The following is a 27,609-nucleotide window of genomic DNA, read 5'->3' as shown; positions in this document are numbered from 1 at the left end:
TGTCATTGATAATTCATGTACTGCCAAAAGGTTTGCAAAACAGAAAATCAAAATATTGTAATTACAACTAATGAAATTTACAACAGCAATCTATGATCTGATTTATTTTCTTCAGTCTATAACACAACTACTGTCTCATAAAAACATTACATGCACATAAAATTGTAAACAAGTAATTGGGATGACACGACGATGCTTGGCTTCATCAACAACGATGTGTCAGAGTACACCGAGGAAGTGGAGTGGATGCAGGACTGGTGTGAGAAAAACAACCTAAATCTGAACATGGAGCAGACTAAGGAAATGATTGTGCACTTTCAGAAGGTTCAGATGAACCATCCCCCCTCTACAAATACATGGCTCCTCCATAGAGAGAGTTAAGTGCACCAAATTTCTGGGAGTCCACATCATGGACAACCTCACCTGGTCCTTCAATATCACCTTTCTGAATAAGAAGGCACAGCAACACCTCCATTTCCTGAGGATATTAGGGCAAGTGAGGCTTCCCTTCTCTCCCCCCCACCCCATCTTAACTGAATTCTACAGGTGCACCATTGAGACTGTCCTGACAAGTTCTATCTCCATCTGGTATGACAGCAACAGAGCATCAGTCCGTTAGTCCCAACAAAGGACTGTAAATATGGCCAAGAGGATCATAGGGGTCTCCCTACCACCCAACAGGGATATTTACCAGGAGCACTGTGTACAGAGGGCACTGAGCATTATCAAGGATCCTACCCATTCATCCAGCATTCTCTTTAGCATTCTACCATCAGGCAGGAGACTCCGATGCACAAAGACAAGAACAGTCAGGATGGGAAACAACTTCTTCCCTCAGGCCATTGGGCTTCTGAACTTCCTGCAACATCACATTCGAAGTGTCACCAGATAATTTGTACTGTACCCTACAATACTTAATGTATGCACTTTACTATGTTTATCTACCAGCAATTCATTTGTAAATTTAATTTTTAAGCTATTGTGCTTTACACTTTAGTCCAGAGAAATGTTGTCTCGCTTGTTGGTATATAGTTAAATGACAATAAACTTGACTACAGGTTTAATTCTTCATAGAAGTGGCCTAGGCCCAACCACCTTCAGCTGTTTCTTCAATGAGCCTCCTTCCAATGCATACACAAGAATAGATATAGTTACTGATGATTGCACAAAGTTAATTTCCATTTACAACTCTTCAGTAAATTAAAAACCATACAATATTCAGGCATGGGCTGATAAATGCAAGGTACATTCCACAAACCAAAAAAGGCAATGACCAATTCCAGCAGGTTATATTTTAACTACCTGTCTTTGATAATCAATGGCATTACCATTATCAAGAGGCCCACCATCAACACCCTGGGTTTACCACCAAATATAAACACAATCACCCACCTGGATAACTCATAAAAACTATGGCAAAAACTAGGTAGCTTGCAATAAATGACCTATCTCATGATAGCCCAAAACCCTTTCACTACCTACAAGCACTATGTCAACAGAATGACAGAATACTCTCCACTGGCCTGGATGACCACAGTTCCAACAACAATCGAGAATGTGCTTGACAGGCTCCTATCTGCCAGACTAAACATATATTGCCTTTGTCACCAGTGCACAATGGCTTTAGTATATGTAATTTGCCAAACTGCATATTACAGAATTTGAGTGCATTTGTTCACATGGGATACTCCATCCGTATCTGCCTAGTCCACGAAACTTGGGAACAGTACCACTTCAAGGTTCCTCTCCAAGTCATACACATTCTAATGTGTGGGAAAAAAATCTCCACGTGTGCCAAAATCAATAGTTTACTGCCATCCTCAGGAATATAAGTGCTGGGCAACAAATGCCTTGCCTGCAAATGACAAATTAGAAAACTGAATAGAACAGAGAACAGAGAGCACAGCACAGATCCTTCGGCTCACAATGTTGTGCCAACCTTTTAACCTACTCCAAGATCAATTCAGCCATTTTCTCCCACATAGCCTTCCATTTTTCTATCATCCGTGTGTCTATCTAACAATCTCCTAAATGTCCTGGTAGTGCATTCCATAAACTTACCTATGGGGTCCTCCCTTGGTCAGGATCAACCATAGCATCCTCGCTGTCTAAGTGATACACAAGACAATGCACAAGGCAGGCTACTATGATCCACAGCAGGCTCCCCCTCACCACACAGTTGATGAATCCAAAGGAACAGCAGAGACTGATACAGTTTGGCACCAGCAGCATTGCAGTCGTCAACATAGGACTCTCTTAGGGACTCCAGCTCTGGATTTTTCCTTAGGGTTTACTCCCAAAGCACTCCCCAAGAGTGTATATAGCCACAAGGCAGCGGAGCTTTGAGATCAGAGTTTTCTTTCTCCTAGATGAGCTGCCATGAAAAGTCCCATCTGCCTGAAGTAACTGGTTTTAAGGTGCCTTTTCCTCTTCTTCTGTCAATAGAAATGGTTCCACTGGGCTTGGTAGCTAAGCCACACATGAAGGCCAGGAGCTGGACTTAGTTGTCAAAGTGCAAAGTTTAAATTAAGCACATACAGTATACCATATATAACCTTGAGATTCATCTCCTTCCAGGCAGCCACAAAACAAAGAAACCTAACAGAGACCATTGAAAAAAGACTGTCAAACATCCAATGTGTAGAAAAAAAACAAATTGTATAAATCAGTAAAAATAAGCAAATAACATTCTGAACTGAAGTTCACAATAATGAGTCCACATCCACGAAGCCAGTCATCAATACAGCTGATCCAAGAGTCCATTAGTTACAGCCCAAGCTTCAATTCCACAGAGAGTAAACCTCATGGAGCAGCGAGCTGAACACTGGCCTGTCCCTCGCCTTGGGCCCTGACACCTTCAATGCTGCACATTCAAGACTTCAATTCACACTACAAAGTGCCAGGTGGTTCAAAAGCTCAACTCCGAAAAGGAAGTTACAGGCTATTGATTTCGGTGATAGTATCTGAGAAAAAGTGTGATTAATACAGTAATTTATATTTTTGTGTTACCAGCAAGTCATCACTGTGCTTCACCAGCTCCCTCTTAAACTGGAAGTTAGGAAAGAGTCTATTTGAGATGCACACCACTGGGAGTATTTAATAGGTAGTAGAGCTTATCCCCACTACCTCCCTGACTATGACAATCTTAAGGAGCCATATAAATGTGCTGGCTGTCCTCTCTATCTATGCCTCTTATCATCTTATATACCTCTGTCTAGTCACCTCTCATCCTCCTTTGCTGCAATAACAAAAGCCCTAACATGCTCAACCTTTCCTCATAAGATATGCTCTCTAATCCAGGCAATATCCTAATACATCTCCTCTGCACCCTTACTAAATATTCCAAAGCCTTCCTATAATGAGGTAACCAGAACTGAACACATACTCCAAGTGCATTCTAACCAGAGATTCATAGAGCTGCAACATTACCTCGTGATTCTTGAACTCACCCCCTCACCCCCAAAACTAATGAAGGCCAACACACCATATGGTTTCTTAACCACCCTAACAACTTGCATGGCAACTTTGAGAAATCAATGGACTTGAACCTCAAGAAATCTCTGCTCTCTTCCTCCACACTATTAAAAATCTTGTCATTAACCTTGTATTCTGCCTTCGTTAGATCTTCTAAAATGAATAACTTCACATTTTCAGAGACTGAAATCCATTTGCCTCTTCTCAATTCAGCTCTCCATTCTATTCTATTGCAACCTATGCCAACTTTCTACACTATGTACAACACTACCAACCTTCTCGTCATCTGCAAACTTACCAACCTACCATTCCATTTCCTCATTCAAGTCATTTATAGAAAATCACAAACAGCAGTGGTCCCAGGACAGATCCCTGTAGAACACCAGTAGTTACGGACCTCCAAGCAGAATACACTCCATCTACTACCACACTCTGCCTTCTGTAAGCAAGCTAATTCTGAATCCACACAACCAAGTTTCACTGGATTCTTTGCCCCCAGACCTCGGAATGAGACTACCAAAAGGAATCTGCTTGAATGCCATAATAAAATCTATACACATCACATCCACTGCTCTACCTTAATTAATTTAGTCACTTTCTCGAAAAAGTCCATCAGGCTCATGAGGTCTGACCTGCCCCTCTTAAAGCAACCCTGCATATCTCTAATCAGACAATGCTTCTCCAAGTGCTTGTAAATTGTGTCTCTAAGAATTTTCTCCAAGACTCACTGCTCTATAATTCCCAGGATTATCTCTACTAGCTTTCTTGAAAAAAGGAAGAAAATTTGCCATCCTCCAATCTTCTGCTACTAAACCTGTGAGTAGTGAAGAAGCAAAGATCATCATCAACTTCCAAGCAATCTTTTCCGTCTTCACTAGTAACCTAGGATATATCCCATCCTGCCTCAGGGACTCATTCATCTTAATGTTTTTTAAAAAGTTCCAAATCATCCTCTTCCTTAATCACAACATGTTCCAGCATATTAGCCTGTTCTGTACTGACTTCATATATGTCAAAGTCTCTCTCACTGCTGAATACAGAAGCAAAATATTAATTGAAGACCTCCCTGACTTCCTTTAACTCCAGGCATGTTTCCTCCTTTATCCCTGATCAGTCTTACAGTCTTCATTCAGTTCTTTACATGTGTAAAACACACTGGGGTTTCTTTACTTCTATTTGCCAAGGCCATCTCATGTCCCCTTCTAGCTCTCCTAAGTCCAAGCTCTTTCCTGGCTAACTTTAAGTCTAAAGAGCCCGGTCTAAACCTCAAGTATATTTCTTCCTCTTTCATCCCTCTTCCATGGTTCCTTCACCTATGGTTCCATGCCTCAATGGGACAGACCTACCGAGAACCCCATGTAAGTAACAACATGTACATTTTTACTGTACATTTTTTGAGACATCTGTTCCCAATTTACACTTCAAAGTTACTGCTTAATAGCATAATTAGCCCTCCCTCAATTTAACACTTTTCCATACTGTCTGCTCCTATCCCTATCCAAGGCTATGCTAAAAGCTAAGGAGCTATGATCGCTATCTCTGAAACGCTCACCCACAGAGGGTGCTGGCATCTCATCAGGTTTTTTACCTACTACTAGATCCAGTATGGCCTCTTCTCTAGTCAGCCTGTCCACATATTGTGTGTCAGGAATCCTATTTGGACACATCTAACAAATTCTGCCCCATCTCATACTAAAGAGGTGCAAGTCAATATTAAGGTAGTTGAAGTCTCCTATGACAACAACCCTGTTATTTTCACACCTTTCCAAATTCTGCCTACCGATCTGCTCTTCAGTGTCTCTATTGCTACTGGGAGGCCTATCGAAAACTCCCAATAGGGTAATTTCTCCCTTCCTGTTTCTGACTTCCACCCATATTGACTCAGTAAATCATCCCTCCACAAGGTCCTTCTTTTCTGCAGCTTTGATACTCTTGATTAGCAATGCCACTCCCACACCTATTTTACATCTCTCCCTAACACTTTTGAAACATTTGAAACCCCAGAACACTCCTGCTCTTGTGACATCAAAGTCTCCGCAATGGCCACAACATCATAGTTCCATATTCTAAGTTCATCACCCTTGTTCCTGATACTTCTTGGATTAAAGAAAATACATTTCAACCCATCCGAGTGCAATCGTACCCTATCCACTGCCTATCCTTCCTCACCGTTTATCTACGCATCGCACCTACCTTTAAACCAGCTCTTCCCCTACCACTCTGGTTCTCACAGAATTTACTCACAGAAGTACCGTTTAACAGATAGAAAGCAGTAAGAATAACACAGGTCATTTTCAAGTTGGGAAGGATTGGTACTGAGGCCTCAGTTGTTCATAATCCCTATCAATAATTTGGATAAATCCAACTTTGCAGACGATTCTATGCTCCCTGCTTCCTTGTCCACTGAGCAATGGTCAGGAGTCAACAGGGCTGTGAGGAGGATATGGAGGGACTTGCCTATATAACACGTTAAGTGAATGAGCAAGATGCAATGTCCCTTTCAGAAGAAAGATGGTGAGAGATTGAAAGGTACTAGTGTTTATAAGGACCTGGATATCCTTATGAATGACTTAAAACACAGCATGCAATTAAGATGACAAACAACAAATGGATTACATTACAGAAGAATTTGGGTAGAAAGGTAGAGATATCTTGCTCCAATTATATCATAGGTAATTTTTTTTTTTAAATGGGATCAAGGATAATGGACTTCTATTTCAGTTTGGGGGATTCAGAGATAAATGATGAGGGAACAGTAGTTTCTTTCACAGATGTACTGTATTGTGCTGTAGGTTTTCTATGGGGCAGGAGCTAACCAACAGGATAAATGGATTAGTAGTTTGAGAAGCGGTATGTTCCTTCCACCATCTACACCAAGCTTGTATGTTCCCATTGCAAACGTTCTATAGCACCAGGAACCTATCAATACTTTTGGGAAACGATGGGTGAATTCTAGTTCATAATACTTGGAATCCAGCCTCTAAATGTGCACAAAGATATCAACTGCTTACTGCACCTCAACTACCAAGGACGGGTGACTTCAGTTATGAAGTGCAAATCCTGGATATTGTCCAATTTTCCCATTATTCTTGCAGATTAGCTCCATTCCAGCAGAAGCTTGTTGGAGTTCAGATACGTGATAGAGTCTGGATTGTAGTGAGATAGACTAGAAAGTGTTGGGTTTTCACTAAGATTGTCTTTGTTGTGAGCCTGTTGGTTAGGATTGTAGCTGGCATGCCATCATGAAGCAAAACTGAGATAAACTTGAATATACTGAACCCTTATGGATAGAGAAGTCCAAAAATTTGCCACCACCTGAATGAAGAATTTTCTTCACATTCGGTTAAGCATATCATGACATATACCAATAAGTAATTTATTTTATTTTATCTATCATCATGGCCCCAAAATATCTGTGTTAGCAGAAAACATTAATACAAAAAAATCATACTAAAACTCTCAAGAGCCCTGCTGCTCTTTTAGACAGTGCTTCACGGAAAAAGGTTAACTCCCAGCCAAAAGGAGCTACAGAGTATCCATGACTTAGGATTTAATAAATTAATTGCCCTGTAATTCAGCATATTTTGCCTCTGTGTAGAGATTCTGCTTCTGTACCAAAACCCAGAATGTTTGATGAGAATAACAAGGAAATCCAGGGGTTAATAACCTCAAACAGAAATTGTCCTGAATTGGAAGCCACCATGTCTCAAGTGAAAAGTAAAAACTTTACAGACACCTGATTGCCAAGGTCTAGCAGAAAATCAGTAACCTAAAACTACAGTAAGCAGGAGACCTAACTTGCTGACAACCACAATATGCATAGGGTTTTCAGCATTATTCATGTTATTTAAAGGCCAAACTTTCAAGGCCACACCCAATGAGAACCAAAAACAACTAAATTTATCAGAGATAGAGTGGTATTCAACATCTGCTGAAAGGAATATATCAACAATAACTCTATCCTTGATGTGAACAACTTGGACTATATCCTACAGCAACCTATCTATATTGTTCAACCTCATTATCACTTGTGACCAATAAGAAGCCTAAAAGATAAATAAACTATTTTTTTAAATGAAAATAAATTTAAAAAATAAAGTCAACTGAAAAAAACACTTTGCAAGCAGATTATATTGGAGCTGAAGTTCTTAAACCTAATTATGTAAGGCTCTAACAGGATTGCAACAGGAATCTTGTGAAGTCTCCCAACACAAACTTGTGATAAAGTTAGTGCAGCAAGAGGTAACTAGATTGATTCCTGAGTTGACCATATGAGAACGGACAATGAACACAGATGACTGAATCGAGCAGCACAAGAGATGAACTTGATGGAAACAATAAGAAATTCTTACGAAGCTCAACAAGTTAAATATGGAGATGATATTTCCCCAAAATGAATTATTTGAACCAAAAGTTTTACCTCAGGGTATGGAGTCAGTCATACTGTATAGTGATGAAAAGAAATATTTTCACTCAGAGAGTACTGAATGACTAAAGCAACTCATTCATTTACTTTTTCCAAAACATATATTTATAGAAATTTGAACATTCTGGGAACCAGGAAAAATGGTGCTCAGATAAAAGATCAGTGAAAATCTCCTAACGGCACAGTAAGCACAAGATTGAATTACCTAGAACTGCTTCTTTTCCTTCTATAGAGAATGAATAGGAAGTGCCTATTTTCTTTAAAAGGATTGATGAAAAATCAAGCATTTTATTTTCATAGTTATTGGTAGAAAAACTAGATGAGAATGAAATAATTTTTTTTTCACTCAGAGGACTACAACTCATGGTCTCAAAGAGCAGCTGACACTCATACTTAATGACTGTAGATCAAATGGATGGAAACTAAATATTCTGAAGCAGCAGAGAAATATAGGGATCCACAAATAGGAATGAATGTAAACTGTGCACAAGAATTCCCAAAGGCTGATGGAATATTAACCTTTCTCTCATGGAATTTTTAGTGCACACGGATAAAATTTATATCATAGGCTTACAGTATAAATAGTCCTGGTCTTTGCAACAGTCTTAAGAACACTGGAGTGAGTTCAGAGCATCTCTCTCTAGGAAACATTCACTGACATTATAGGAGACAGGGCATTTACTCATCAGATTACAATAGGGCAAAAAATAGATTCAAACAGGCAGGTTGAAAAGACCTTGCATATATTTGCTTCAGAGTAAAAGATGACAGGTCTAATTAACCTCTTCAAAAGGATGAATGATTTGAAAGGATATAATGGATGAGTGAGTTCAAAACATTGAAGTATAAACGTAAAATTAAAACTAGCCTCTTCACATGCAAGTGTAAAGTTGGAACACTGATTACCTAAATGGTATTGCAGGTGGGTACATAGAAAAATTCAAAACTACTTGCCAATTTTTAAAGGGCAAGTATTAAGGATCAAGAAATCATTAGGTTTCATTAGGTTGGAGTAAATGAAGATGTCACAGATGAAAACAATATAATTTAATGTGAGGTTTGCAAGACCTAATTGCATTCCTGTTTCAGCTTTCAAAATTAATTAAATATTGCAACACCAAGAATACCATCTCGGCTCCGGATTTGTCCTCAGGGTTTACTCCCGAAGCTTTTCCCATAAGTGGGTATGGCCGCAAGGCAGTGGAGGTTTGAAATCAGAGTTTTCCCTTTCTTAGATGGACTGCCTTCCCAGGCTGACGAGCTCCATCTACCCGAAGCACTGGTTTTAAGGCACCAGGACCCGTGTTCGCCCCTTCTCCTGTCAATAGAAACAGTTCTGCTGGGCTTAGAGGCTAAGCCACACGAGAAGGCCAGGAGTTGGACTTGATTGTCAGAGGCTATTTGAGGCGCATGCCGTGAGGAGCACTTTTAGGTAGTGGGAGCTTGTCCCTACTACCACTCCTCAGCTTAACAACCTTGACATCCCTAAGGCAGTCCGATGTTGTCTTCAACCTCGAAGGAGTTGTCTTCAACTCCTGCAACATCACTGGTGCCAAGCTGTATCGGCACTTGCCCTTCCCTTGGACAGCATCGGTGACATGGAGGGGGAGACTTGCTACTTGGGCAACTACCAGCCTTCCATACAACCTGGCTGAAGCAAGACTTTCCAGGCGTAGATCCATGTTCTCACAAAACTAACGGATGCCATCCAATAATATTATAACTTTAGTAAAAATAACACACAGAATAGCAGTAGTAAATGTCATTAACTGCCTTATTCCTGGGATATTGAATTTCCTGTGGACTAAGGAAGAGTAATCATAGGCAAGCAAAAATAAACTCAGTATGCAGCTGAAGGGTAAAATGGGTCATACAGACTTTATGAAAGAATAGGTGGGGGGGAAGAGAAAGCAAAAGCTAGGGGATTGTGAGATGACCAGGGAAGCAAAATCTGGAAGGAAAAGAGAGACAGATAGACAGAGAGACGTCCTATATGCTTCACTTGACAAGTACCCTGAACCTTAGTAATAATCCAAAGCTTTAGTAACTAATAAAGCAATATTTTATCATTTTATGTACTTGCATTGACGTTTCTTTAGGAGATTATGTGTTCCCACCATAATTTGAGTTCAGGAGAGCAACCAGAATTTTTACATTGAGACTGAAGGTAGACACGTTTGCAATTTATGCATTGTCACGTAACACAACATTGTCTGGAATGTAATTCCTTGGTAAATCAATAAATATCTGCTTGGTAAAATACACATCCTTGTGATTCATGGTGAAGGTAATGCTAAAAGCATGTCTTAGTCATACCTTTGAGTTTGCTGCCATCTGCTGCTGCTGTTGAAAGGTTTTCTACAGTTCCATGTACATCACTTGAACTTGAATGCTGGTTTCATGAAATACAAAAAAAAGTAAAATTTGACAAAGAAGTTGCATAAATGCATCAGACCTAAAAAGAGAACAATTATTTTTTGAAAAACTGCCTCTTTTTGGAGCTGGGAGAATGGGATGTAGTAGTAGTGAAGAGAGACAGGGAGCGAGAAGTGACACATCTGACCTGCCCTCCTTTTTCCACGTTATGCTACAATTTCCAATCAATTCCCTCCACTAGCATCCAGCCCACCCCCATTTTCCTCCCCAGGTCAGCATGCCAGAAGCAAATTCCTTTCTTTCATTTACTGGACAGTATCACAGTAGGTAGGCCCTTCAATCTTGCACCCAAAGGCTGCGACTATTTAGAACATTGTTGATGATGCTGCTCCAACAAGGGATCAGTGCATGCTTCATGCTCAGAGGACACTACCTAAAGATCTTTTTTTGGTAATATGCTTAGAGATTTAATCACTTTCCTTCAATTAAATTTAAAAAATTACATATTTGAGGATCATCACATTTAACACACACAAAATGGTTGAGGAATTCAGAAGGTCAGGCAGCATTTATGGAAAGGGATAAAGAATCAACACTTTTCACTGAGATCATTCATCCAGTCTGGAAAGGAAGAGAGAAGAAGCTAGAATAAGGAGGAGGAAGGGGAAGGAGTACAAGCTGGAAGGTGATAGGTGAAGCCAGGTGAGAGGGAAGGAAGGTGGGTGGGACCACAACAGGGAGGATTTCACAGTGGCAAACCTTTTTAATTCCATTCCCCATTCCCGTTCCAACATGTCAGTCCACGGCATCCTCTATTGTTACAATGAGGGTGCTCTAAAGTTAGAGGAGCAATACATCCATATTCTGCCTAAGTAGCCTCTAATCTGAGAGCAAGAACATCAATTTTTCTGAATTCTGGTAATTCCCCCCACCCCCTTCTCCATTCCGGCTCCCTTCTTACTTTTCACCTCACCTGACCTGCCTATCACCTTTCTCTGGTACCCATCCTCCTTTTTTTTCTTCCATGGAACACTCTCCTCTCCTTTCAGATACTTTCTTCAGCCATTTACATTTTCCACCTATCACCTCCCATCTTCTCACTTCATCATACCACAAGACTGCCACAAGTTGACAAGGAGCAGCTACTTTCAGACAGACCGACTTCACATAAGTGTGAGTCATTCAATGAGAGTTCAGAGCTGTCATGTTCTCATAAGATTTAGAAGGTATGGAGAATACTTTCAAGGAAGCCTAAATATCAAGGAAATGGAGGACTGGACAAAAAATAAAGGAAGCATATGATAGGTCTAGAGAACTGAAACAGAGGGGGAGCTTACAAAAATATAGAAGTTATAGAGGAAATTAGGAAGTAAAAGCGGGGCATGAAATATCACTGGTGGACAAGATTAAGAAAAAAACAAATTATTTTAGAAGTATATTAACAGCAAGAGGATAATCACAAAATTTTTAGGACCCAGTGTGGACCAACCCTATGCCAGTCATAAGGCACAGATAAGGTTCTTCATGAATACTTTCCATCTATCTTCACTGAAGGACATTGCAGTTGGAGATGACTGAGAAGGGAGAAATAACAAAATTCCAGAATATACAGTGCCGTCTAAAAATATTCAGCCTCCAACCCTTTGTTCACATAAATGAGTATTACAACCAGAATTTGTGTTTGTAAATCACATGTCCATTTTTCCCATAGTAGAACTCTTAAAAAAAAGGGAAAATTGCAAAGCACAGAATATTTTAAAAATTTTATTTGAAATATCAACAGTTTAAAAGCATTCATCCTCCTTTCCTCAGTACTTAGTTGAACAAACTCTTGCAGCTATTACAGCCAGTAGTCCTTTTGGATAAGATTCTATAAGCTTCGCACCATGTCATGCAACAAGATTGCCCATTCCTTCTTACAAAATTGCTCAAGCTGTGCCAAGTTAATTGGGAGTGGCAGTGGAGAGCAATCTTGAAGTCTTGCCAGAGATGTTCGATCGGGTTAAAGTCAGAACCCTGACTGCGGCAATCAAGGACATCAATTTTCTTTATTTAAAGCCACTCCATGTTTCCTCTGGCAGTGTGCTTAGGGTCACTGTCCTGCTCAAAGATGAACTTCCTCCCCTTTGGAAGCTTTCTGGCAGAGGCTAGCAAGTTTTCAATCCAGGGTCTCTCTGTAGTTAGCAGCATTCATTTTCCTAGCAATCCTGACCAGATTTCCAGTCCTGCTAAAACGTATCCCCATAGCATGATGTTACCTCCACCATACTTTACAGTAAGGATGGTATTACCTGGCTGATGTGCAGTATTAGATGTGTGCCCCACCAATCGCTTAGTGTTGAGGCCAAAAAGTTACACTTTAGTCTCATCTAACCACAAGACCTCCTTCCACTTTACTGCATCTTTGGTGATGCTTTGCAAAGTCTTTACGGGCAAAGATATGTTTTTTTTAAGCCAGGGCTTCTTCCTAGCCACTCTTTAATAAATGCTCTTTTTGTGCAAGGCCTTAGAAATTGTGGAGCCATGAACTTTATCTCCAGTTGCAGCCACTGACTTCTGCAGCTCACTCCGAGTGACTGTTGGCATCATAGTAGCCTCTCTTACAAGTGCTATTCTTCTCCAGCAACTAAGTTTAGAGGGACGGCCTGACCTAGGCAGCGTGGCTGTGGTTTCATACTTTTTCCATTTTTTCACAATGGACCACACTGAGCTTTAAGTGTATGCTTTAAGTTTAAGTTTAAGCTTTAAGGTATGCCCAGTGCCTTTGAAATGGTCTTGTACCCTCCCCCAGATTTGTGTTTCTTTATGAACGTTTTCCTGACTTTCTTGAATGCTCTTGTCTTCACTTTCATTTGGTCTGTTGAAAATCTACCATACTGTTGGACCTTACAGAGAGAGGAGTATTTATTCTTATGAATTAATTGAAAACAGGTGATTCTCAAATTTTCTACATCAACAAATTGATTGAGTTGGGAAGGTAATAAATAGCATTGCAGCTGAGAAAAGGTAACATAGTAATCAAAAAGGGGATGAATTCTCTTTCAGCCTCAAAACTTTGGTTTTTAATTTTTAGTAAATTGTTGACTGGTTTTGAAATTTTTCTTGATTTGCATGGTGCACAACGTTTTGCTGATTAGCACAAAAATTCCTACTTCAATACATTTTAAATTTAGATAATAAGACAGTATCATGTGAAAATACCTTTACAAGGAATTGTACAAAAATGGTATTAGCAAGACATCCTCAGGGACTACTGAGATATATCTCAAACTGCAAAGGACGAATTAGCTGAAGCATTGATAGAGGTTTCTAAATCTTTGCTGACTGCATGAAAAACCCTCCAAGAGGACCATAACTTTGTTTACAGGGCTGAAGGCTTGCATGCCTCAAAGACCCAGAGAGCTTTGTTGGCTGGAGTCAGGGACTTGTGCTTTGGCTCTTGGTAAAGTCACCCATGTGAAACAGGTAAAAGGGTAGAGGCCTGACTAAGAGTGGTCCACTGGTCCTCCAGGTTTGGGGGCTCAGCTCAAGGCTAGCGATCCTAACTGGTTCAAAAATAATTGTTACAGAAACAGCAATGAAGAATCCTTCTACACCTGTGTGTAACAGTATGCCTAGGTCTCCACCTAGAACTTGCATGGCTGACAGTAGTGAAAACCAAGAGGAAGCTACTGGCATGATGAAGGAAATGGCACCAAGTCAAGACCAAAATTGGTTGTTGGAATAGCAGAAATGTGTTGTTACAACCTACAAATACTGGGCGTCAATGAAAGCAGATGACAGGGTCTGGCTGACTAAAGGCAGCAACTAGTGAAACGGTTTTAATCTCAGGAAGGGAAGACAGTCAGCATCATGATGGTGTAGTTGTCATTTTGAAAAAAAGGCATTGAGAAGTATTTGCTGGAGTGGAAGTAGGCTGAAAGGGAAGCAAGTGAAAATGGGAGCGATCCAGTGCTATGCTCCAACTAATGATAGTGACATTGAGGAAAAGGATGTCTTCTATGAGCACCTGCAACCTGAGGCAGAGTTAACCATGCCATAACATAATCATTGCCATGGAAGATCTAACTGCCAAAGTGGGAAATAACAACTCTCACTTCACTAGGATCACAGGCACTCATGGATGTGGAATGATGAATAACAATGGTGAAAGACTGGTGGAATTCTGTGCCATGAACAATCTGGTCGTAGGATGCACCATGAAATATACAAACTGACATGATTCTCATTCAATAGATGTGACAAGAACCAGATTAACCATTTGATCACAAACACGAGAAAATCTGCAGATGCTGGAAACCAAGCAACACACACAAAATGATGGAGGAACTCAGCAGGCCAGGCAGCATATATGGAAAAGAGTAAACAGTCAACGTTTCAGGCCGAGACCCTTCATCAGATTTGCTGCGTGAATTAAGTCACTGGAAAAAAGTACTGTTAGATACAAAGCAGCTTCTTATTCGACAAAACAAGATACATCAGGCATCATATGGAGACGCTTTCAGTGGAAAAGGTCTGTCTGGCCCAACATGGGACTTGATATTTTATGTGCTAAACATCAAAGGGAAATTCCAAACTTGCAATGTGTCCACAATGCTTTCTTTGAAACTACACACAAACTTCACACCTCCTGATTCACAGCCACACCATAAACATCTAAATTAATTTTAACTAGCATTATCTGGTCTGTGATTTAAGGCTTTTATGAACTCAGTGTTCAGAGCTGCACTTTAAATTAAATCTACAATTCATATTCAGATTTGAATTGGTGCAGTCATTTGCTAAATGTAAATGTGCTAAACCCTAAAATCACTCAGTCAGAACTGGAAAAAAAGATGAGAAGTCAGAGTAAGAAGGTGGGGGAGGGGAGGAAGAAATTCAAGGTGGTTGGTGATGGGTGAAACTGGGTGCGGAGGTGGGGGTGAAGTAAAGCGCTGGGAAGTTGATTTGTGAAAGACTTAAAGGGCTGGAGGAGGAGGAATCTGATAGAGGTAGAAACTCATGGAAGAAAGGAAAGGAGGTGAATCATGAGAGGGAGGTGATGGCAGGTAAGGAGATAAGGTGAAAAGGGCAAACAAGAATGGGGAATGGTAAGGGAAGGGGGGCAATTATAGGGAGTTTGAGAAATCAATGTTCATGCCTTCAGGCTACCCAGAGGGAATACAAGGTGTTGCTCCTCCAACCTATGTGGCCTCATCAGAGCAGTAAAGGAGGCCATGGAGTGACATTTTGGAATAGGAATAGGAAATAGAATTGAAATAGGTGGCTACCAGGAGATCCTGCTTTATCTGGTCAACTAAGCATAGGTTCTCGACTGTGGTCTTCCAGTCTACGTCAGGTATCACTGATATACAGGAGGCCACACTAGGAGCACCAAATACAGTAAATGACCCCAACAGACTCACAGGTGAAGTGTCAGCTCACTTGGAAGGACTGTTTGGGGCCCTGAATGGTAGTGAGAGAGGAAGCGTAGAGGCAAGAGTAGCACTTGTTCTGCTTGCAAGGATGAGTACCAGGAGGGAGGTCTGTGGCAAGGGATGAATGTGCAAGGGTGTTGCTTAGGGAGCAGAAAGTGGAAAGTTGGTGGGGGTAGGGGTTGGGGAAGGACATATGTGCTTGGTGGTGGAATCCCGTTGGAGATGGCAGAAGTTACAGAGAATTATATGATGGACGCAGAATTTTGTGGGATGGTAGCTGAAGACAAGAGGAACACCATCCCTGGTGTGCCAGTGGGAGGATAGACATTCGTGAAATGGAAAAGATGCAGATGAGGGTATCTTTGACAGTGGAAGAAGGAAAATCACTTTATTTGAAGGAGGAGGACATCCCATTTGTTCTGAAAAGAAAAGCCTCATCCTGAGAGGAAAAATGTAGCAGAGACAGAGGAACTAAGAGAAGGGGGTAGCATTTTTATAAGGGACAGGGTAAGAAGTATAGTCCAGGTAGCTGTGAGAATCAGTGGGGTATAAAAGTTATCAATAGATAGACTGCCTCCAGAGATAGAGGCAGAGAGATTGAGAAAGAGGAAGGAGGTTTTGGAAATGGACCAAGTAAATTTGAGGGCAGGGTGGAAATTGGAGGAAAATTTGATGAAGCTGACAAGCTCAGCATGGGTGCAAGAAGCTGCACCAATGCAGTCGTTGATGTAACATAGAAAGAGTTGGGGAGCGATACCAGTATAGGCTTGGAAAGTGGACTGTTCTACATAGCTGATGAAAAAGCAAACATAACTGATGAAAAAGCAAGCATAGCTGTGACCCTTGCAAGTGCCCATGGCTACACCTTTGGTTTGAAGCAAGTGGGAGGAGCTGAAGAAGAAATTATAGAGGGTAACCAATTCTGCCAGATGAAGGAGAGTGGTGATGTAAGGGAACTGGTTTGGTCTGTTGTCCAGAAGCAGAGAGCTTTAACGCCTTCCTGATGGGGGAGTGGGGGGTGAATATCCACAGTGAAAATGAGACGATGGGGGCCAAGGAACTTGAACTCATTGAAAAGATCCAGAGCATGTGAAGTGTCACAGATGTAGGTAATAAGGGACTGAACTAGGGGGAATAAAATAGTTGAGATATGCAGATATAAGTTCACTGGGGCAGAAACAACCAGAAATAGGTCTACCTGGATGGGCAGGCTTATGGATCTTGGGTAAGCGATAGTAACAGGAGGTGCAGGGCAAGGGAACGATGAGGTTTGTGGCAGTGGATGGGAGATCCCCAGAGTCAATAAGGTTGATGTTGGTGGGGGAGACAATAGTCTGGTGCTCCTTAGTGGGGTCCTGTTCGAGGGGTAAGTAAGAGGAGGAGTCTTAGAGTTGTCACTTGGCTTCACCAAGGTAGAGGTCAGTTCTTCAGACCATTACAGCACCCTCCCTTATCTGCAGATTTAATGGTGAGGTTAGGAATAATGCAAAGACAGTGGAGAGCAGCACGTTCAGAAGGAGTGTGGTTAGAATTGGAGAGAGGAGCGGCAAAGTCAAGACAGTTGATGTCTCATCGGCAGACAGCAATAAAAAAAATAAAAAGCAGGCAGAATGCTAGAGCAGTGCATCCAGGAAGAGGAGGAGGATTGAAGATGGGAAAAGGGGTCATCAGTGCAGGCTGGAAACTCCTTGCCAAAGAAATAGGCACAGAGACAGAAGCAACAGAAGGGGTCAGTGTCATGGCGAGGACAGAACTCACTAAGGTGTGGGCGCAAGGGGACAAAGGTGAGGCCCTTACTAAGAACTGATTGTCTTGCCTCAGAAAGGGTAAGGTCAGAGAGAATGGTGAAGACCCAGCACGAATAAGAGCTGGTATCAGAGGGAAGAAAGGGTTGGTAGTGTCAAAGGAGAGGGGAGGGTTGGGGTGTTCAGGGAAGGTGGAATGGGAGTAAGATGGAGTCTCTGAAGACCCAAGAGCTGACGATGGGACCTGAAACACACAGGAATGCAGAGCGGTGGTGGGGGAAGGGGAGACTGGGGTTCCAGCGGCAGTGCGTAAAATCTCGGCCTGGACGTGCTGTCGGTTAAGGTCCATGCTGGAATCAGTGTTAGAGGTTGTACAATAGGCACTTTGAAGGTGTCCAGGATTGTTGGAACCCACATTGATAGCAGTGGAATCTGGGATCTTAATCTGTTCAGGATCATTGGAACCATCAAAGTCAGCTGCAGGGATCATGATCTGGGGACATCTGTCACTGCCAGCATTGGAGATGGCAGGTTCTATAGTCTTCAAATCCTTGCTGAACATGAGAAAAGTGATGAACCATCGATTGAAAGTATCGGACAGGTTCACTGCAGGTGGCACAGAGAATCCCGGAGTTGAGGCAGCGACTGGGACAGGGACACCAAGTACCTCCTCATAGCAGACAGTGTGGCACATAGAATGTGGTTGGAAAAGCAGTCAATTGAATGCGAGTACCTGGGATCCTCAGAAGGACTATTTCATGACTAATGGTACATGGAGACAATCCTTGCAGGATGTAAAGGTGAAGAGAGGAGCAGATACAGGAAGTGATTACCACCTTGTTGTAGCAGTGATGAAACTCAAACTAAGAAACACTGGGACGAGAACACATGTACAAAGACATTTTGAAGTTGAGAAGCTCAAGGTGTGAGACCATTGTGAGATCTGCTTTCACTATTCAGTTTAAGAACAGATCTCAGGGCTTGCAAGACCTTGACAAGGATGCGTCAGTAGACAAGATAAACAGAGTGTGGAAACAGATTCCCACAGTCTTCATGGAGAGAAGCGAGGCTTGTCTAGGATACAGAGCTAGAAAAAAGAACAAAGAATGGATACAGTAGGAACCATGGACAGCCTTAGAAGAAAGACAGAAAATTAAGAAGAAAGTATTAGAGGCAAAGTCAATACAAATTAGGGTGAAAATTCAACTAGCATATACTGAAGCTAACAACAAAGTGAAGAGATTTGTTAAAAAGGTAAGAGCATCTACATGGAAGACCTTACAGAGGAGGCCAAAGCAGAAGCCAGTCAAGGTGATCATGTAAATATCATAAGATTACAAAATTAGTATGTGGAAAGTACCAGACCAGATCCAGTGGGCCCATGAGAGGTAGGAATGGTCTGCTTTTGACAACTGAGAAAGAGCAAGAGGTAAGATGGACAGAGTATTTCAGAGTATTTTTGAATAGACTACCACCAGAGAAAGAATCTGATGTACAAAAGGCAGCAGAGGACTTTGGCATCAACACAGATCCACTCAAGAATGAAGAGATTGTTGCTACGATTAAATCAGTACAGAACAGCAAAGCTCCAGGACATTCAAGCAACACCCACAAAATGCTGAAGGAATTCAGCAGGCCAGGCAGCATCTATGTCAACGTTTCGGGCCAAGACCCTTCATCAGACATGATAATTTGAATGCCAAACTGTTCAAAACTGAACCAAAAGTTGCGGCACCCATCCTTCAAACACTGTTTATTATAATCTGGGAATGAGGACAAGTACTCAAGAACTGGACAAAGGGAGTTATTGTTAGGATCCCCAAGAAAGGAGCACCAAAGGATTGCAAGAACCAATGTGGCTTCAAACATTTGCCCATCAAGATTCTCACCAAAGTCATTGTCCAACAAATTACTGATACTGTTAATGTGTGCTGAGGAAGAAGCAAGTTGGCTTCAGGAGACAGTGCTGACTAGATCTTCATACTGCATAACATCATAGAGTAGTGCACAGACTGGTGATATTGTTTAAACTTGTGATTGACTGGGTTATGAGGCAAACAACATTAGAAGACCTTGGCTTTGGGATGATCTCACATTACAATTACATACACACCAGCACATGCAAGAGAAAACTCAGTGACTGTGTACAGGTTGGACTCAGAGTCAGCCAAAGAAAGACCGAGACCATGACTCTCAATGTAAAGTCTCCTCCTCCCGTCAAGGCATATGGGATCAACCAAGTACAGTGTGAACACCATGGTGAAGCTGTACCAGAGCTGTGTTCTGTCCTCACTCTTGTACAGGTCAGAATGTTAGCGTATGACAGAGATCGATCTTGCCAAGTTGTCGTCATTCCACACTACAAGCCTCTGGAAGTTCCTCAGTATTTTCTGGCCAAGAAAAATCTCCAACAATGTCCTACTCCTCTTTACTGTCAGCAAGAGAACATGGCCACAATCATCATGAGGAAACATTGGACATGGATTGGAAATGGGATATGAAGAGAGGCCACATCATCAAGACAGCACTTTACTGAACCCCTGAAGGACAGAGGAAAAACAGGACACCAAAGTCAACTTGGTTCTTTTCTGTAAAGGCAAAAATGGGGATCCTGAACCACTCCTGGGGCACAATAGAGAAGATAACCAAGGACAGACAGACAGAGATGGAGGACTTCCATGCCACTGTAAATCCAAGTGGCGTAGTGGGCAGCAAGAAACATGAAAAATGCCAGATGACTGAAGGACAACAGATTCAAGAAGGCCACAAGGATAAATCAAGTAATTACAAGCCTGTGAGTCTAATTTCAATCATTGTAAAGTTATTGGGGAAAAAAATCTGAGAACCAGGATTACTCTGCACTTGGAAAAGTGAGAATCAAAGACATCCAACATGGATTTTTTAATCCTGTTTGTCTATTGTGAATACATTTTTCAGAGGTAACAATATGCTTTGATGAGGACTTCAATAAAGGCTTGGACAAGGTCCAACATGGGAGACAAATCCAAAAGGTTAGAGCCCATGGGATCCAAAACAAGTTGGAAAGCTGGATCCAGTATTGGCTTAGTTACAGGAGATAGAGATTAATAGTAGAGGATTGCTTATGTGATTGGAAGCCTGTGACCAATGATGTACCAAAGGAAATGGTACGATAGAACGTTATTCTACAATGTTATTGTTCTACTTCAATGCACTGTAATGATCTGATCTGCATGAACAGTAAGCAAGAAAAGCTTCACTCCTTCTTGGTACATCTGACAATAACAAACCAATTCCAATTGTTGTCTCATATGCATTAGCAATATGATTGTGAATGACGGCAAATGATTAATAAGTTTGCAGATGAAATGAAAATTGATAATTCTGTTGACAGTGAGAATTGTTGTAAGTTTTAGGATAATACTGGTTAGCAAGATGGACAGAGGAACGGTAGGCAGGAATTAATCCTAATAAGTATGAGCAGAAGCATTAAGGAACAATAAGAATAACATTTGACAAGAGAATGCAGGAGCATCAGGGAGTACTGAGGGACCTCAGAATACAAGTCCAAAGGTTCCTGAAGGTGGAAGCACTGGTAGAAAAAACGGTAGAGAAGGCATCTGGGATACTTGCCATTAGATGTGGCTTAGAATCTAAGTGTAAAGAGGTTATGGTACAGCTTTATAAACAAGATTAGGCTGTAATTGGAATATCATGTGCATTTCTGGTCACTACACTAGAATAAACACATGACTGTACCTGAGAGGATGCAGAGAAATTCACCAGGATGTTGTCTGGGATGGACTATTTAAATTATGAGAGAACAAACTGGTATGCTTTCCTTGGAGCACAAGAGACCGAGGGGTGACCTAACAGAGGTATACCAACTTATAAGTGGCATAAATGGTAAGAGTTTTTCCCCACAACAGATGCATTTAAAACTAGCGAGCATAAGTCTTGGAGAGGGATAAAAGATTTTGAAATAATAAGCATTAGCGGCAAACCAATCAATTCACAGAGAGAGAGCTTCGCACAGGTCGGGCACAAGAATTTTAAAAAGGAGTGTTTTGCAGGGCTTAGTGCATTAGAGTCAGACCAACCGATTCACAGACAGACAGCTGCACACAGGTCGGGGAGAAGAGTTCAAAACAGAAGTGTTTCGTAAGGCTTGGCGCATTAGTGGTGGACCAATTGATTTGAAGAGAGTGCGCTTCGCACAGGTCAGGGGGAAGAGTTTTAAAAAGGAGCATTTTACAGGGCTCAGAGCATTCATGGTAGACCAATCAATTTGTGATTCATTAGCAGGAGTAAATAAAAATAAAGCAGGGTCAAAGCAGAGGAGCCATTGTATGAGTGGACCAGTGTAGGAGTGGGAACTTGAGGCTTTGGCTCAAGAGGCTTCAGAAAGGAGGCACAAGTAAGTAGCAGACAAGGCTTTTGTAGCGGTTGAAAAAAAGTCACTAAATTGCAGCTAATTAAATAAAGGGATGATGCAGGATCAGGTGATGTGCTGCAGCTGCATAATGTGGGAGCTGGTGGACCCCATTGTGGTTCCTGGTGACCACATCTGCAGCAAGTGTTGGCTGCTGGAGGAACATAGGTTCAAAGTTGATGACCTGGAATATGACCTTCAAATACTGCGGCAGGGAGGGGGAGAGTTACCTCGATTCTCTGTTTCAGGAGGTAGACACGGCCATTAGATTAGCTGCCTCAAATTCGGTCTGTGGTCAGGGGCAAGAGGGTGTGACTGCGAGTGGGGAGGGTACTGGGGTCCAAGAGACAGTGCTGGAGGAGCATCAGCCCTTGAACTTGTCCAACAGGTCTGAGATTCTTGTTCCTTGTGTGGATGAGATTTGGGGCTGTAGGAAGGATGAGCAACCTAACTGTGGCACCATAGTTCAGGGAGTGATACAAGAGGGGAAGAAAGAAGAGAAATGTAGTGGTAATTGGGGATAGCATAGTCAGAGGAATAGACAGTGTTCTCCGTTGCAAGGGGAGAGCATCCCAAAGGCTGTGTTCCCTGCTTGGTGCTGGGTTCGGGACATCTTATCTGACCTGCAGAGGAATTTGCAGCGGGAAGGGAAAGATCCAGTTGTTGTGGTACATGTGGGTACCAATGACATAGGTAGAATGATGAAAGAGGTTCTGCTAAGGGAATTTGAGCAGCTAGGGACTAAATTAAAAAGCTGAACCAAAAAGGTGGTAATCTCTAGATTACTACCTGAGCTATGTGCAAACTGGCATTGGGTCAAGAAGATTTGAGAGTTAAATGTGTGTCTCAAGGATTGGTGTGGGAGAAGTGGGTTTGAATTCCTGGGAAATTGGCATCATTATTGGGAAAGGAGGAAGCTGTACCAATGGGACAGGCTCCACCTGAACCAAGATGGGATCTGGATCCTAGCAAATTGCATAACCAGGGCTGTGGATAGGGCTTTAAACTAAATAGTAGGGGGTAGATTCAACAGATTGAAGAAGTAGAAAAGTGTGGATAAACATAAAGAAAAAAACAAAAGATAAAAAAGAAAAAAAGTAAGAGTGGAGTGAAGAAAAGTCAAGTGCAAGAGAGTAAAAGATTACAAGATTTTAAAAGCACAATGAGTGTAAGGCACTTTATTTGAATGCCCATGGTATTTTAAACAAGGTCAGCGAACTTGTGGCACAAATCAGTACAAGGGCATATGATTTAAAGGTCATTACAGAGACGTGGTTGCAGGGCGGACAGGATTCGGAATTAAATATCCAAGGATATCAGGTGCAGTAGGAATCTTCCCTTCCGTACCGGATGCAGCGATTCAGATCGACGGGTTTACTATACACCGTCAGAATAGTTCGATAGAGTCTCTCAAAAGCAGAGGTGGAGGTGTATGCCTCATGATCAACTCTTCTTGGTGCATGAATACATCAGTGCTATCCCAATTCTGCTCACCAGACCTGGAATATCTAGCAGTAAAGTGTTGTCCTTTTTACTTATCACGGGAATTCTCTGGGGTCATTCTGGTAGAAGTTTACATTCCACCTCAGGCCAATGTCAAGCAGGCTTTAGATGATCCGAGCAATGGGATCAACATGCACGAAACAGCGCACCCTAAAGCCTTCACCATCGTTCTGGGAGATTTTAACAAGGCTAGTCTGAAAAAAATCACTAAGCAATTACCATCAACAGAACACTAGCAATACCAGAGGAAACACCACACTGGACCACTGTTACACCACCATCAAGAACACCTACTGTGCTATTCTACCCCCTCACTTTGGGAAGTCTGATCACCTAGCTGTACTTCTACTCCCTGAGTATAGGCAGACTGAAGACTGCAGCACCAGTAGTGAGGACCAAGAAGGTTTGGACAAGGGAAGCACAAGAGCGCCTACAAGACTGCTTTGAATCGGTGGACCGGACTATATTCAACGATTCATCTTTGAATCTGGATGAATACGCTGCAGTTGCTACCGACTTCATTAAAACCTGTGTGGATGAGTGTGTGCCTACAAAGACTTAATGTACATTCCCAAACCAAAAGCCATGGATGAACCAGGAAGTACACCGTCTGCTGAAGGCTGGATCTGTGGCATTCAAGTCCGGCAACCCAGGCCTGTACCAGAAAACCAGGTATGATTTGTGGAGGACTATTTCAAGGGTGAAGGGACAATTTCAAACGAGGTTGGAGGCACTATTAGATGCACGGCAACTCTGGCAGGGACTGCAAGACATTACTCCCTTCAAAGCAAAACCCAATAGTATGAATGGCAGCGATGCTTCACTACCAGATGAACTCAACGCCTTCAATACACGCTTTGAAAGGGAGAACACATCTACAGCTGTGAAGATCACTGCTGCACCTGATGACCCTGAGATCTCTGTCACAGAGGCCGATAGACTGTCTTTAAAGAGAGTAAACCCTCGCAAGGCAGAAGGTCCCGATGGAGTACCTGGTATGGCTTTGAAAACCTGTGCCAGCCAACTAGCGGGAGTATTCAAGGTCATTTTCAACCTCTCACTGCTACGGGCAGAAATTCCCACTTGCTTTAAAAAGGCAACAATTATACCAGTGCCAAAGAAGAATAACGTGGGCTGCCTTAACAACTATCACCCGGTAGCACTCACATCAACAGTGATGAAATGCTTTGAGATGCTGGTTATGACTAGACTGAACTCCTGCCTCAGCAAGGACCTGGACCCATTGCAATTTGCCTATCATCACAATAGGTCAACAGCAGACGCAATCTCCATGGCTCTTCACACAGCTTTAGACCACCTAGACAAAACAAACACCTATGTCAGGATGCTGTTCATCGACTATAACTCAGCATTTAATACCATCATTCCTATAATCCTGATGCAGAAGTTGCAGATCCTGGGCCTCTGTACCTCCCTCTGTAATTGGATCCTTGACTTCCTTACCGGAAGACCACAGTCTGGGCAGATTGGTGATAACATTTCCTCTTCACTGACAATCAACACTGGGGTGTGTGCTTAGCCCACTGCTCTACTCTCTGTATACACATGACTCTGTGGCTAGGCATAGCTCAAACACCATCTACAGATTTGCTGATGATACAACCATTGTTGGCAGAATCTCAGGTGGTGACGAGAGGTCATACAGGAGTGAGATATGCCAACTAGTGGAATGGTGCCGCATCAACGACCTGCTACTCAACGTCAGTAAGACAAAAGAGCTGATTGCGGACTTCAGGAAAGGCAAGACGAAGCAGCACATACCAAACCTCATAGAGGGATCAGAAGGGGAGAGAGTGAGCAGCTTCAAGTTCCTGAGTGTCAAGATCTCTGAGGATCTAACCTGGTCTCAGCATATTGATGTAGTCATAAAGAAGGCAAGTCAGCTGCTATACTTTATTAGGAGTTTGAAGCAATTTGACATGTCAACAAATACGCTCAAAAACTTCTATAGTTGCACCGTGGAGAGCATTCTGACAAGCTGCATCACTGTCTTTTATGGAGGGGCTACTGCACAGGACCGAAAGAAGCTGCAGAGGGTTGTAAATCTAGTCAGCTCCATCTTGGGTGATAGCCTACAAAGTATCCAGGACATCTTTAGGAAGCGGTATCTCAGAAAGGCAGCGTCCATTATTAAAGACCTCCAGCACCCAGGGCATGCATTTTCCTCACTGTAACCATCAGGTAGGAGATACAGAAGCCTGAAGGCACACACACTCAGCAATTCAGGAACAGCTTCTTCCCCTCTGCCATCCGATTCCTAAATGGACATTGAACCCTTAAGACACTACGTCACTTTTTTAATATACAGTATTTCTGTTTTTGCACATTTTTTAAATAATCTATTTAATATACATAATTGATTTACTTGTTTATGTTTTATTTTATTTATTATTATATTTTTTCTCTCTCTCTCTGCTAGATAATGTATTACATTGGACTGCTGCTGCTAAGTTAACAAATTTCATGTCTCATGCCGGTGATAATAAACCCGATTCTGATTCTGAAGGTAAGGGAAGTGGGGTAGCACTCTTAATTAAAGATGAGATCAGGGTAATAGTGAGAAATGATATAAGATCTAAGGATCAGAATGCTGAATCCATCTGGGTAGAGATTAGGATTAGTAAAGGGAAACAAATCACTGGTGGGAGCTGTCTGTCAGTCACCAAATAATAACATTACAGTGGCACAGGCAAAGAACAGAGTAATATCTGAGGCATGTAACAATGGAACAGCAGTTATCATGGGGGAGCTTAACTTGCACATAGATTGGGTGAATCAAGTTAGTTGAGACAGTCTTGACAAGGACTTCATGGAATGCATCCATGATGGCTTTCTTGAGCAGCACATTACTGAACCTGCAAGGGAACATGCTATCTTAGATCTCGCCCTGTGCAATGAGACAGGTAAAATTAGTGATCTTGTAGTTAGGGATCCTCTTGGAAAGAGTGATCACAGTATGATCCAGTTTCTCATACAAATGGAGGGTGCAATAGTTCAATCTAAAACCAGCACATTATGTCTAAAGAATGTATGAGGGAGGATTTAGCTGTAGACTGGAAACACAGGCTATATGGTGGAATGGCTGAAGAACAGTGGAAGACTTTCAAAGAGATTTTTCACAGTGTTCAACAAAATCATATTCCGGTTAAAAGCAAGGACGGTAAGGGGAGAGCCAGCCTTGAATAGTTAAGGAAATAAAAGAAGGCACCAAACTAAAAGGTTATATATGGTTATATGGTTAAAAGCTTGGGGAAGATTGGGAAAAACTTTATAAAGCAATAAAGAACCACTAAGCAAGCAATAAAAAAAGGGAAGCTAGATTATGAAAATAAACTAGCACAAAATATAAAAACTGATAATAAAAGTTTTTATAATTATATTAAGTGAAAAAAGGTGGCTAAAGCGAACATAGTTCCCTGGGAGGACGAGAAGAGGGAATTCATATTGGGTAATGAGGAAATGCCAGAGGCTTGGAATCACTATTTTGCTTTGGTCTTCACGGTGGAGGACACGTCTAACATGCCAAAGAGAGATGTTATGTATGTAATGGGAGGTGAGAACCATGATACAATAGCAATCCTGTGGGACTGAAGATAGACAAGTCCCCTGGTCTTGATGGAATGCATCCCAGGGTACTGAAAGAAATGGCAGAAGTTTTAGTAGAGACTTGGTGATATTTTGACAAAATTCTCTGGACTCTGGGCAGGTCTCAGCTGATTAGAAGAGGGTGAATGTCACACCACTGTTCAAAAAGGGTGTAGGCAAAGGGTCTCCTTACTTGAGGAAGGACATAGTAACTTTGGTGGCGGTGCAGAAGAGGTTCATCAGGTTGATTCCAGAGATGAGGGGGTTGGACTCTGAGGAGAGATTGAGTTGCCTGGGACAGTACTCGCTGGAATTCAGAAGAATGCGAGGAGATCTTATAGAAACATATAAAATTATAATAGGGATAGATAAGATAGAGGCAGGAAAGTTGTTTCCACTGAGACTAGAGACTGGGGGACATAGCCTCAAGATTCAGGGAAGTAGATTTAGGATGCAGATGAGGAGAAACTGCTTTTCCCAGAGAGTGGTGAATCTGTGGAATTCTCTGCCCAATGAGGCTACCTCAGTAAATATGTAAGACAAGATTGGATAGATTTTTGCAAAGTAGGGGAATTAAAGGTTCCCTTATAAATGGAATTTATATAAACAGGTACATGGATATTGTGGGCCAAAGTGCTTGCCACAATTATG

At 41.9% G+C, this 27,609-nt stretch overlaps 1 protein-coding gene across 2 annotated transcripts in view; it reads right to left on the bottom strand.

Annotated features, from left to right (window-relative positions):
- kiaa0586 (KIAA0586 ortholog) overlaps nt 1-27,609 on the bottom strand; it is a 514,968-nt gene that overhangs the window by 481,950 nt on the left and 5,409 nt on the right. For both annotated transcript variants that reach the window (XM_073039936.1, XM_073039935.1), the window contains exon 3: nt 10,217-10,292. In XM_073039936.1, coding sequence (XP_072896037.1) covers nt 10,217-10,292 — 76 coding nt within the window. The remainder of the gene's footprint in view (nt 1-10,216; nt 10,293-27,609) is intronic.

Source organism: Hemitrygon akajei, chromosome 3 (genome assembly GCF_048418815.1).
Source record: "Hemitrygon akajei chromosome 3, sHemAka1.3, whole genome shotgun sequence".
Classification (NCBI taxonomy): Eukaryota; Metazoa; Chordata; class Chondrichthyes; order Myliobatiformes; family Dasyatidae; genus Hemitrygon; species Hemitrygon akajei.
This window is presented reverse-complemented; position numbering and strand designations above follow the sequence as displayed.